At 37.6% G+C, this 14,155-nt stretch overlaps 1 protein-coding gene and 1 pseudogene across 1 annotated transcript; one reads left to right on the plus strand and one right to left on the minus strand.

Annotated features, from left to right (window-relative positions):
* Positions 1-2,996: 2,996 nt before the first annotated feature.
* Positions 2,997-9,285, minus strand: LOC116867444 (annotated as a pseudogene).
* A 49-nt stretch (positions 9,286-9,334) lies between these two features.
* LOC116867445 (olfactory receptor 4K14) lies at positions 9,335-10,270 on the plus strand. The gene has a single exon (XM_032857078.1). It carries the CDS (start codon positions 9,338-9,340, stop codon positions 10,268-10,270), a length of 933 nt encoding a protein of 310 aa, XP_032712969.1. The 5' UTR covers positions 9,335-9,337.
* Positions 10,271-14,155: the final 3,885 nt, after the last annotated feature.

The raw sequence follows: 14,155 nt of genomic DNA on the forward strand, positions 1-14,155 counted from the left end.
CATTTGGTATTCTATATCAGTAATTATCTCTTCTTCCTCATTTATCCTAGCAGTTAGAGCCTCCATTTTGATTGTTCTTATAAATAATATTTGAGTTGGTTAGATTTTAGTTCTTTTATTTCTCCAAAAAGGGATTCCCCCCTATCTTCTATGCTTTTTTTCCCCCAAGCTCAGCTAGTATCTTTATAATCATTATTCTGAACTCTAGTTCCAACATCTTACTTATGTCCATACTGATTGGGTCCCTGGCAGTCAGTACTGCCACTTGTTCTCTTTTTTGAGGAAGGGTTTTCCATCTTGTCATTCTGTACAGGGAAGAATATATGAATAAGAGAATGAAATACTGGGAACAATGACCCCAGAGAAATATACAGTGAACAAATTAGATGAGACCTGAAATTGGGGAAAAAGAAAAAAAAAGAGAAAGAGGGCAGAATAGAGTAATACACTGGATTCTGTGTGTATTTTGGTCTTTTTTTTTTTTTTTAGAAAAATAGATCACAAAATTTTAAAGAAAGAAAGACTTATATGGGTATAAAAATAAAGTTAAATACAATGGAAGGATAGAATGTAACTGTAAAAATGGAAATTGAAAGACCAAAAAAAGAAGGGATATAAAAAACAGGTGAACAGAACAGAGCAATACACTATCTTCTGAGTGTATTTTTGCAGTTTGTTAGAAGAAACTACATCTCAAAATGTAAAGAAAATCTTATTAAATACATTGAAAGGATAGAATGTAACTATAAAGATGAAAGTTAAGAAACTTTAACAAAACAAACAAAAAAGTCCAAAAAACAAAATAAACCAAAACAAACAAACTGAAAAAGGAAGAAGAAAAAGAAAAACAACAAAAACAAAAAAAAGAATATAATCAGACAGGTGAATAGAAAACAGAGCCATACACTAGATTTTGAGTGTATTTTGGTCTGTTAGTAGAAGCTGCATCCCAAAATTGTAAAGAAAGAATACCTGATATATATATATATATATATATACACACACACATACATACACACAGACACACACACACACACACATACATATGTACATACACATATATGACTAAATACAATGAAAGGATAGAGTATAATTGGAAAAATTAAAATAAAAAAGAATTTTAAAAAGAAGTTGATAAAATAAGAAATTGGTTGAAAAAGGAAAGAAAAAATTTTAAAAAACATTTATGTTGAAAGACGAAAGAATCATGGGGAAAAAGCCATGAATTCTATGAGCTTTATTCCCTCACTATTGGAGTTTTGAAGTTCCCATTGGTTGGTAAACTTGGTCTTGCCTGGATACTCTTGGGGTTCTTCTGGGGGAGGGACCAGTTGCATTGGTTCTCAAGTCTTTGCCCCAGGTGGAATTGTACACCCTTGCCAGAGGGCCAGGCTACGTAATCTGCTCCAGTTTGTTCTATGTGGTTTTTGTTCTGTGAAGACTTTCTTTGCACCTATAGAGGATGAGAATGAAAATGGCAATCTCCTGATATCTGTCCTCAGAGCTGAAAGCTTGGGGCCTCACTCCTCAGTGATCCCTCAGAGAAAAGCAATCAATCACTCCTGTCTCCCTGGTCTCTAGCCACACTCTGTGCTCACTCAGTCTGTGACTCAGCATTTCTATCTCAGGCACATGGCCCCCTTTTGAGTTATGAAACCCTGTAGATTCCTGTGGTGCACTCCTCTGCCACTCCTCCCAGGGAGGAAGGGGGATCTTGCCAGTTCTGCCACTTGTTGGGCCTCTGGTCAGAGAGCAGTGGCCTGACTGTGCTGTGGTTTCTGGTTTATGGCAACCCTGAGCTGAGAGCTCACTCCTGGGCTCAGTCTTTGTAGCTGGCTTCTCCGCTCTGATGCCTGGGAGCTCTGCTGCTCTTAGGCACCCCTGGTCTAGGGGGTTCGGCCTAGGGTTCGAACAGGCTAGGGTTCGGCCCAACTTAGCAGCCTGAACAATGTCCCTCACTGGAGCAGACTTCTAAAAGTTTTGATTTTGTACTCCACCACTGTATCACTTGCTAGTACCAGCTGACAGAGGCTCCCTGCCCCTGTGGTTATTGTCCCATAAATCGCCTCAGATTCACTTCTCTACACCTTCTACCTTGCAGAAAGTGGTCGCTTTTCTATTCATAGAGTTGCAGCTATTCTTTTCTTCCACCTCCAGTTGATTTTGCAGGTGTTCAGAATGTCTTGATAGCTATCTAGCTGAATTCCTGGGACCAGAAGAAATTAAGACCTCCTACTCTTCTGTCATCTGGGACTCTCTCCAAGTAACTGGAATTTAAATAAAAACTTGAAAAAAAATAATCTTCAGGAAATCCTATTGGCTACAATTTCAAAATATACCTGGCATCTGACTACTTCTGTCTTACAGTGAACATTTGTGGAATGAGCCATCATCAGAGTTGGTCTGAATTAGTGAACTTGCTGCTTATCTGGCCTCCTAGCTTCCATCCTTGCTTTTTCCAACAGGAGCAGTTAGAGCTGTTCTAACCCCAGTCCTCTACTCAAAACTCACCCTCACCACTTCACTCAGAAGAGAAAGCCATGTGCTGGTGTGTCTTAGGCCCTGTAGGATTTATGCTCCACCTACAGTTGCTTATCATCCCAACCACTTTCCACCTTACTCCACATTAGTTCTAGGAGTTGTTTGAATATCATCAGGCAGCAGCCACATAAGTGCCTCCACACTGGCTTTTCTCTCTGTGTTTTGCTTTTCCCAGAGGTACACATGGGTGCTCCCATGTATTCCTTTATGTCTTTGGTCAAAAGTCCTGTTCTCAGTGAGGCATATTCTTAACATTGTATTTAAAATGAAAACTCTGGCATTCCCACTATTACTTACCTTGATTTTTTTTTCCTTATATTTATTGTAAATTACCATTTTGTTTATGTTTAGTTGTCTGCATTTTCTGTGAGAATGTAAATACTGTGAGGGAGACGATTGCTGATTTCATTCACCAGTGCAACTCCAATGTAGTTCAGTAAACGAAGCATTTAATTTTATTTTATTCCACTATTGGTCATAGTTTGAGCCCTATACACTCCCTTCCCTTTCACCTCAAAGGGAGCTCCTTTACATGTAGTCACACACACATCATTAGTAAAGATCAGGCTAGATCTCCTCCCAAATCATCCTAGGATTTAGCTCCTTGTCAGGCCTCCAGGAAAAGCATCAAAAATAATTCTGTCTCCAGGAATAGACCCATTAGGAAGTGCCAAGATTTCAACCTTCTCAAGTGAACTAGGACACATCACCATTGCTTGAGATATTACCCCCATCATCTTTGCAGGTTTCAGGTTACAAAGTAAAATCACCATCCAATTTTGCATCTATTCAAGAGGAACATGATTCACCAGGCCACTGACAACTTTTCTTGGGGCTGTTTCTCCAACATCTACTTCTATATATAAAGAACCTGCATCAGGATGTTTTATGACAGTGATGATATAACCAACTCAAAGATCCAGATGAGAAACATCTACTGGCTTAGAGTCAGTGCTTCCTGCTACTGAGAATGTGCACTACATGTATAGCCTAGTCTCTCTCTCTCTCTCTTTTTTTTTTTTTTTAAGAAAACACCATTAACTTTTCTTAATATATTGAAATATGCACTGAAAATTTGTTTTCTTGTCATTATTTTCTGACACACTGATCTACTTTAATTCATTTTAAGTAATGTGGAAAAAATTAAATTGTTATAAATTTTTATTTATTAATCCACACTTCTTTTTCTTTTTTTAATAGTCTATATCAGAGTTTTAAATTTTTATTTATTTATTTAATTTTTTTTTCAGCGTAACAGTATTCATTGTTTTTGCACCACACCCAGTGCTCCATGCAATCCATGCCCTCTCCATTCTTAATAGACTTCTTTTGTCATAGAAATACTAGGTCTAGATCTATTGGCAGTTCTCAAGGCGACTGATTTATATTTCCAAAGTGTGTATCAAAAATTTATGCTGATTTACATTTTTTAAAGATTTCATTTATTTGACAGAGAGCACATGAGTAGGGGTGAGGTAAGAGTGGCAGAGAGAATTCCAAGCAGATTCCTGGCTGAGTGTAGAGCCCAACTCTGTGGGCATAGTCTTACAACACTGAGATCATGACCTGAGCCAAAACCAAGAGTCTGACACTTAATCAACTGAGCCTCCCAGGTGCCCCCTGATATATATTAACAGTGAGGGCAGCAGTATTCCACAGTTAAGAATATAGATTCTAGGGGCACCTGGGTGGCTCAGTGGGTTAAGGCCTCTGCCTTCGGCTCAGGTCATGATCCCAGGGTCCTGGGATTGAGTCCCACATCGGGTTCTTTGCTCTGCAGGGAGCCTGCTTCCTCCTCTCTCTCTGCCTGCCTCTCTGCCTATTTGTGATCTCTGTCTGTCAAATAAATAAATAAAATCTTAAAAAAAAAAGAATATAGATTCTAGAGCCCATGCACTTGGGTTAGAACATCAACTCTGCTACTGACAGTGTGTGTGTCCAAACATATTAGCCTCAGTCTCCTCATTTATACACTGGTAATGATGGTGTTTCTCTCATTAGACTTTTGTGAAGATTAATTGAAAGAATCAACTTGGCATAGTACTGGCATAAAGAAAGCCCTGAAGAGACATCAAGTGTTATTTAAATTTATATTATTTTTATTATGAGATTAACTATTTTCATTAGACCTGACCATGAATTTGATGTATTTATTCTAAATCTGATATGTGAATAAAGATATGCCTTGTTAAGTTTTATTTAACCAGGTCAATTTTTAATGTTTATTGGCCTATTAGTCTTCTTCCTTTTAAAAAATAATTTTCTTAAATTCTTTCCTCTTCTCTCTCTTCAAGTTTGCCTCACTTATTGATTTATAAATACTTTTTTCTACGTTAAAGATTTAGGGTTTTGTCAGCAAGGCTAAAATAGCCACACTGGAACTTTGTATGGATTAGAAAAAAAGTGCTTCCAGGGGACAAACATAGGCTCATTTAGGATATACTGTTTGTTGGAAGGGTGGGGCACAGGCTGGATATCGGCTCCCACAGACCCTTTGGCCAGTAAGTCTAGAGCACTTAAAATCTATACAACTCTATGTAGTGACTTTGGGGGTCACAGGATTGGAAACAGAGTAAACAAGTTTGTAGTTGGATTTAAATTCTATTGTGATCTTTCCTAAAATGCAAAGTGTTTTTTTTAAACATATTTTTGTGTATTTTGCTTTCTGAATTCTATTATTGACTTTATATTTATGGTATTGTTCAGGGTTTTCAGGTAAGAGAAAGGGAGACAGAGAGATGAGACAGTGACAGAAATAAAGAGACAGAGGATGAATGAGAGAGAGGGAGAGGAAAAGAGAGAGAGAGAGAGAGAGATTTAATACAAGTAACGGCTCACCGTCTTTCAGAGCCTGGCAAGTTTAGAATCTAAATCTACAATGTGGACTGGAAGGCTGGAGTCCCAGGAGGGTTGATGGTACAGATGAAATTCAAAGACAGCCTCCTGGAGAGTTCTTTCTTGCTTGGGAAGACTGGTCTTTTTCTCCTCTTCAGAACTTCAGCTGATTGGGGAAGGCATACCTATGTCATGCAGGGCAATCTGTTTTACTCAGAATTCATCAATTTCTTTGGTAATTTCATTCCATAACATCCCTCCAAATTGACACATAATATTAATCACTTTATTTAGGAAAATATTCTCCTAACTCCAAACCAAACATTGACTCTGTTTGTTATCAGAAGCTTCTCAACAATTCTTGGCTTTACATAGTATATTTGTACCTAAATAATAACTGTATATCAAAAACAAATTAAATTGATTAAATTGATATAAAAAAAGGTTACTTCTTTTTAAAAATATTTTATTTATTTATTTGACACGGAGAGAGAGAGATTACAAGTAGGCAGAGGGGCAGGCAGAGAGGCAAGCGGAGAGAAAGGGGGAATCAGTCTCCCTCTGAGCAGCAAGCCTGATGCAAGTCTTGATCCCAGGACCCTGAGATCATGACCTGAGCAGAAGGCAGAGGCTTAATCCACTGAGCCACCCAGGTGCCCCAACATATAGGTTATTTTACAGTTTTTCTTCAGCAATAATTATTTGTGTGTTTTCAAAAGAGAAACAAACTTAGAAAAGCTTTGTGATTCCCTTTAAGTGAAACACAATTATCTAAAGCCAATATAGAAAATGAGACTTTTTACTAAGATGCTGTCTTGTTAATGAAATCCCTTATAAATTGGGTTATGCTTATATACCTAATGTGGAATTGCATGTCATGCGAATTGTTGTAAATGTGATTTTCATTCATCAGAAAATTCTGGGATATTTGTAATCAAGCATACAACCATTAGCAAAAGAAGCCCAAATTAACCTCAAATGATTTGGGGAGGTAAGTGGGATAACAATTATAAATAGTGTGCAAAGTAACCCAGAGACCAGGAGATTTCATTATTCATGAACATATAAATATGGAGAAAGGAAATATTTTGGCACATAAAAAAACTGAGGCTCCATCATATTGTGCTTTATCAAAGTTACATAAAATCATTTGCAGGATTGGCCAACTTTCAGTATATTTTTAAAATGTAACTTGTTAATTTAATTTTCTAGAGGAAAAAAAGGCACATTTTACAGTCTATTAACCTGATGAGGATATATATTATTCTGCTTAAACTATTAAAATAATTGTACCTGTGTTTATATAGAACCTGATGTCTTTAAATCTTTCTTCCTTGTCACTTGGGGAAATGAATATGACTTATTAGCACAAATTTCCACTTGAAAATATTCCCCAAGCTCCATTATGGTAATTGGCCATCAATGGCCCATCTTTAAGGGATTATTAATTTGATGGGAGAGAGGATATAGATATTTATATCTAAAGTCCAAAGAAGACTCAAATCTGAAGTTCTCCAGCTTCTTAAAGTGATGTTTTCCTGGAATTATTTTCCAGGAGAAGGAGAAAGAGAAAGAGATTATTAAATCTTCTATAGAATAAAAAGTATGTATGTTTTCAGAAGTTCCATTCAGGTATAGTAGATTTGAAAAAAAAGTTGAGGGATCAGCAGCACCAGTGGTGAACATCTAACCCCAGGTTAGTAAACAGACTTTGATAGACATTTAGTGAATTTGTGTCTGAACATACAAGTCAACCAGAGATTAATTCATTCCATTATTTTTTTACATTAAAATTGTTGGAGGAAATAATATTAACTTGTCAGTTAAAATCAAATTTTGTCATTGTTGTATTTGTTTCCCAAGTAGCATTTGTTAGGTATACAAAATCAAGTCATTGTTTCTGGTTATAAACTTAAGATTTAACGATCTTTAAAATGCCTTTGAAAATCACAGCGTGTTCTCTGAAATCAGAGCCCTGTTTAACTTTAAACTTTTTTTGCATCCATTTTCAATAATGTTTTATTGATATATAATTTACATACCAAAAACTCCACTCATTTCCAGGGTACAATTCAATGGTTATTAGTATATTTACAGAGTTGTGCAACCATAACCAGTATCCAATTTCAGAGCATCTTTGATTCAATACCAAGTTAAACATTTCTTTATTTTTGTTTCCCAAGTTTTCCATTTGGGAAATCTCTAGAAAACCCATTTATGTTTTAAGTTTATATGTGAAAATTCTTACGGCCTTTGAGCAAAAACATGTCAGAAAAAGAGTCTGTAATATGTATGTTAGCTAATATCAGTGCCATCTAATTAAGTTTGTGAGGAGATCCTGAATTGTCTTCAGTAGTGTTTAACTTCAGATATATAATCCCATTTTAAAGAGGGGTAGCACCTACTCCTAAAAAATCTTGCAATTAAATCTTTTAATATAATCCATTTATAAAAGTTCAAGAGGAACAAAAGAATCTGAGTATCTGTTATCCTTACAAAAACCTGGTTGAAACTGGTGCTATTCAAGTGGACTAAAACAGGTACAATAACCATAGAATTCCTCTAGATTTTTAATTCTATCACAATATCATGTTCGCATCATTAGAATATTTCAAATCTGGAACATGTAACTTTAGCTCCCTTTAAGTAGCCTTACCAAACTATTATTTCACGTTATAGTCTTCAATTTCGTAAAGGGCCAACATAATAAAAGTTCATACAAAGGACAGTTCTGCATCATTTGTGAAATTACTCATGAAGAGTTCTGTTCAATGTCTTTATAAAAATATTTATACAATGTCTTCCTCTTAGTGAGACAACTGGGGTACCACCTCATTACTCATGATAAACTGATAATGTGACCTATCCATCCCAACCCAGTTCTTCTGCAAGTTCAGAACTACATTCTTATTCAAATGCTGAAATTATCAGTACTCATGTATACTGTGAAAGCTACCCCCTCCCTCAAATTATTGCATAGGTATTATGTTCTGGTTCATGTTGAGAGGTTTTGGAAAATGTTTCTTTAATTGAAGCCACTCTAAAATCTTCAGTAAGTAGTCAGTTTATACACAATAAATCTATAAATGAATTGGGTCATTGGCTTTTTAATCCCAAACCCAGATGATTAATAGAGATGACAAGAGCAGTAATAAAATGTGGGATCAGGGGAACTGTACGAACCTTAGGTTAATTGACTTCCTTTTTTTTTTTAATTTATTTTTTAAAAATTTTTAAATTTATTTTTTTAATTTATTTCTTATCAGTGTAACAGAATTCATTGTTTATGCACCACACCCAGTGCTCCATGCAATACGTGCCCTCCATAATACCCACCACCTGGCTCCCCCAACCTCCCACCCCCCGCCCCTTCAAAACCCCCAGATTGTTTTTCAGAGTCCATAGTCTCTCATGGTTCATCTCCCCTTCCAATTTCCCTCAACTCCCTTCTATACTATTGCTTTATTAACTGAAGAGAGAATGGGAAACTCGGCTTACATAGCCATGGTCTGAATGCGTGAGCTTCTGAGTGAGCAAATGAATATGGAAGGAAGAGATAATTTTACTACTACCAGAAGTCCCTGAAGGAATCTGGATTGTCTAGATTTCAAAGCAAGCATTGTAGAGAAGGCTGCAAAAGTCCATAAATTTGTTTAAAATTCGTTATGTTTCACACTTAAAATGGGTGAATTTTGGTAGGTAGGTACATTTTATCTTAAGTGGATTTTAAAAAAATTTAGAAGGAAGATTCTAAACAGCCTAAATATGGAGACAAGCAAACTCTATTGTTGGACTTAGATTTAATCATCTCTGTATTGTATTTTATATTTTGTCTTACAAATTAAAATTACATTCAGGTAAAATTAGGTGATCACTTTCATGCGCCTGGTAGTTGACAGGCCCTTTCATGTCCACCTCCTTTCTTTATATAGATTCAGGACACAATCTGAAACTTGAGATAATGGAGCTGCAGAATTACTCCTTTGTGTCAGAATTTGTGTTGTATGGACTCTGCACTTCACAACACCTCCAGCATTTTTTCTTTATATTTTTCTCTGGGATCTATGTGGCCACTGTGCTAGGTAACCTCATCATTGTGGTCACTGTAATTTCTGACTCCCACTTGCACTCCTCTCCTATGTACTTCCTGCTGGGAAATCTATCTTTCTTAGATATATGGCTAACCTCATTTGCCACCCCCAAGATGATCAGGGACTTTCTTAGCGATCGAAAGCTCATCTCCTTTGGAGGATGTATGGCTCAAATCTTCTTCTTGCACTTTATCGGTGGGGCTGAGATGGTACTTCTGGTTTCTATGGCCTATGACAGATATGTGGCTATATGCAAACCTTTGCATTACATGACCATGATGAGTCGGCAGACTTGCATGGGGCTGGTGTTGGTTTCATGGGTCATTGGATTTGTGCACTCCATCAGTCAAGTAGCCTTTACTGTGAATTTACCTTACTGTGGTCCCAATGAGGTGGACAGCTTCTTCTGTGATCTTCCTCTTGTGATCAAGCTTGCCTGCATGGACACCTATGTCCTGGATATACTTATGATCTCTGACAGTGGGTTGCTCTCCATGAGCTGTTTTCTCCTCCTCTTGGTGTCTTACACTGTTATCCTCATCACTGTCCGACAGCGTGCTGCTGGTGGGGTATCCAAAGCACTCTCTACGTGCTCTGCACACATCATGGTAGTCACACTCTTCTTTGGGCCCTGCATTTTCATTTATGTGTGGCCTTTCAGTCGATTCTCTGTGGACAAGCTCCTGTCTGTGTTTTATACCATTTTTACTCCACTCTTGAACCCTCTTATCTACACATTGAGAAATACAGAGATGAAAACAGCTATGATGAAACTGTGTAACCAAAGTGTGACTTCTCACTGAATTCCAGCTTTCCTTAGACCTACATGTTCTTACTCACTCAGGGGATATCCTTTCATTAATGGGATTCTGCATAAAGATTTCATCCTGATGTTTTATTGGTATAATTTGTATTGTGTTATATTACAGAGAAATAGTTGTGGATTACAACAAAAATCATGTGTGTAATTTTATTCTATATAATTTCATACTTTAAATAAAATTTTATAATATCACTTTATGGTATCACTACCTTATACTCTAAGATTTATAATACATTATAACAATTATAATTTTATTATATAATTTTGTACTATAAATATAATTTATAAGTATAATATAACTACATTGTAATGTAATATTAGAATTGTAATTACTATGTAATATAACTTTATGTAAACAGATATACATGTACATACACTTTCAACCCACACATTCACTTTGGAATGGACTTGGCAATTTTCTCTTTGTTAAACCAGATTTCTCTTCATAGTTTGTTTACAATATTTATAGAAAGTGATTTGAATCTCCTAATTATAGTTCAATACACTAAGAGCTGTCAGTTTGTAAGCGTTCAAGACATGAAACATTCAGCAGAAGGAAGGTATGTGAGAATAAAATGTTCTATAGATCTTTATCCTGGTTTTTAAAGCCTGAGAGGAGGGAAAAGACACTATTTCAAAATCTTATTGATATAAAAGGAAACTTTTTCTTGGGAATGTGTATTATGCTTAAACTTTATATTGAAAAAAATGAACGTATGTCAGTGAAATTCAATTACAGAAGTTAATTTTCACACAGGGTAAATCAAGGTATTTTACCAGAAGGTAATTTTCACACAGGGTATTTTATGGGTTAATATTTTATGGTGAAAATAAGCTATTGTGTTACTATTTAAAATTCACTGGAGTAGGAAATTAATAAATTTTAACCCACAGACTTTAAATAAACCATACATCTACATTGTTTCTTACTAAATTGATTCTCTCCCTTGGGATGGAATTTATTAGGAAGGGTGTTTGAGTACCACAGAGTCAGATCTTATGCTGAGTTTTTAAATGCCTTTGGATCCTATAAAGACAATTATAAGCGAGAGTTAACATTTGTATTAACTGAACTAATGGTCAAAGAATTCAATCAATATTCTTGTATATTGATTCTGAAACATCCAACGAAAGGAGAGAATTGGCCAATGACTGGATTACTTGAGTAACTGGATGAAATTTCTAATAATTTTAGATAGTGTTTTCAATAAAGAGAAACATGCTCCTGGGTACTTGTGGCTTCTCCTATGGCTATAATCTCGCACATTTTCATAAACACTAAAAGAATATAGTTTGAAAATTGCCTTGGGATAAATTTCTCAGGAATCTTCTTGTTTGCTACTGCAGTAATACTTTGTTTTGGAATTTCATGACTTTGGCTGTGTCAATTTTTATGACCAATTATACCCCTGTAAGTGAACAATTAAAGAGCTTAAAAGCTCCACTATCTTTTCACTACAGCATTATTTAAAACAAACAATATATGGAAGTAACCAGTGTCTAAGCAGAGATGAATGGATAATATAGAATATTAATCAGCCATTAAAAAAGAATGAAGTGGGGCACCTGGGTGACTCAGTGGGTTAAGCCTCTGCCTTCAGCTCAGGTCATGATCTCCGGGTCCTGGGATCGAGTTCTGCATTGGGCTCTCTGCTTGGTAGGGAGTCTGCTTCCTCCTCTCTCTCTCTGCCTGCCTCTCTGCCTAATTGTGATCTCTGTCAAATAAATAAAATCTTAAAAAAAAAAAAAGAATGAAGTGTTACCCCTTAGACAAAATGGCTGGACCTGGAGGGTATCATGGTAAATGAAATAAGTTAGAGAAAGACAAATATCTTATGATTTCTTATATGTGGAGACCAAAAAAACAAAGCAAACAAACTGAAGAGAAAGATGACAGAGAAGAAACTGGCAGTTGTCAGATGGGAGGAGGGTGGAGCTGGGCAAAGTAGTTGAAGGGCATTAAGAGATATAAACTTCCAGGTATACAATAAATAAGTCAGGGATGTGATACATAGGGAATATAGTCAATAACATAGTAATAACCTTGTAAGTTGACAGTAACTAGACTTCCTGAGGGGACCATTTCATAAAGTATAATAAAATTGAATCAATCTGATACATACTTCAATAGAATATTGTATGTCAATTAAACTTCAGTTAAAACAAAGAAAGAGTGGATATCAACATAGCTTTTAGGATGATGATATCTTATTTGTATATTGTTGAAGAGAGCAAAAGCAGGGTTAAAATCTGAAAGTGAAAAGTTTTATTTATAAACATGCTAGAATACATTTAAATAAGAAAGGAAGAAAATATATTGTGTCTTTAGAGGTTAAATCCCGTTATAAATGAACATCATGTCTATGGGAGTCTATTTCATGTTTTTCTCTTAATGCCTTTATTTAAACATTTTGCGGAGCATTTGAGTTTCCCTCTGAACAAAGGGGAAAGAAGTGTGGCTTATCCCAACCTCTGCCGCCTCCCTCCTGCTAAATAAGGCCCAGCTGGGAGGGCATTTCTGTTGCCTCTGAAATCTTGAAATAAACATCAGAAGAAACAGCATCAGGTGTCAGTGTTGCACTAAGGCAGGCAGTGGGTCCTAGAAACCTGTCTGCCAGAGCATCACCCAGTCTGCACCGCAAGAACACGCTAGGGCTCCAGGCTGTGGTGGAGCCTGTGGATAGCTAGGTGTGGGCGCAGCAGGGAGTCTGGGGCCAGGGCCGCGGGGGCTGCCGGGAGGGCCGCCAATAAAGCGTTCAGGAGGTGGTGCGGCGCTGGCGTGCCTTCCTTTGGGCCTTCATGCTTGCGTGTCTCTTGCTCCACCGGGCTGAGGCGGCTGGTGTTGTCCAGAAGGCCTTGGGGCAAGGCCGGCCCCTGGAGGAGCACACACTGGGGCCAGGCCTGGCTGCCTGTGTGAGACCTCAGGTGTGACTTACTAGCTCCTTGAAGGGCAGAGAGGCCTTCCTGACAAACGCGGGTGTGCTTGCCAGCGGAGACTCCTGCAAGGCATGGCCGGCTTCCTGTTGCGGACTCCGAAGATGTCACTGGCCACTTGTCGGGGTCGCTGGATCTCCATCAGGTAGGTGAGCCGTCAGCACGCTGGGGTGGAGGTGGCGCCAGGTCGTGTTTGAAGATCCAGATCGCGTCTTCGTTCTGGCCGGGTCGCCTTGTGGAGGATCATGCCCCAGGTGTTGTCCTCCTGCAGTGCCCCTCTTTGTGTGATGTTCCTGCAAGGCTCCTTCTTGATGGGCCCCACATAATGGCCCATCTTGAGTGTTCTCAGGATAGGCTTCTGGTATAGCTCTCCTTCCTGGGGCCCTGTAGCTGGGGCCTGTATTGTGGTGATGTTGTCACAGCATATGCAAATAGGGAATGAGAACTTTGGATTCCAGAACTTTGTCCCGACCTTGGGCAACCATCTGTCAGGGATGGGACAGTGATTTCAGAGTTGTGTGGGTCAGTCAGCAGTTGTGGGCAGTCTGGTCCCAAAACTGACTGGGAAAAGAAGTTGTGGTTGTTTCAGGGAGGGGGTGATGAGTGCTGTTTTACAGGTCATCCTAATTAAAATGCCAAAATGGAGGGCTTCCAGAGAGTTCCTGAGAACAAGACTGATAGAAGGGGCTAGTTTTTAGTGTCTTCCATTTCAATTGAGACTGCATTCTTTAGACAGGAGAATGCCATCAAATCATTTCAGATTCTGCAGTGCTTCCATTGTGCGGTATCATGGGGGGAAAAAAAAAAGAATAGAAGTTAAAAGGAAATCTATCTGCCTTGGGATTAATTTCCTTAGTTATTATTGGTGTAATAATGATTATTGACTTTGTAGGTTATAGAGATAGCCACTTTTTTCAAGATATGTCTAATA

This window comes from Lontra canadensis, unplaced genomic scaffold (genome assembly GCF_010015895.1).
Source record: "Lontra canadensis isolate GAN:19392208 unplaced genomic scaffold, GSC_riverotter_1.0 scaffold12, whole genome shotgun sequence".
Taxonomy (NCBI): Eukaryota; Metazoa; Chordata; class Mammalia; order Carnivora; family Mustelidae; genus Lontra; species Lontra canadensis.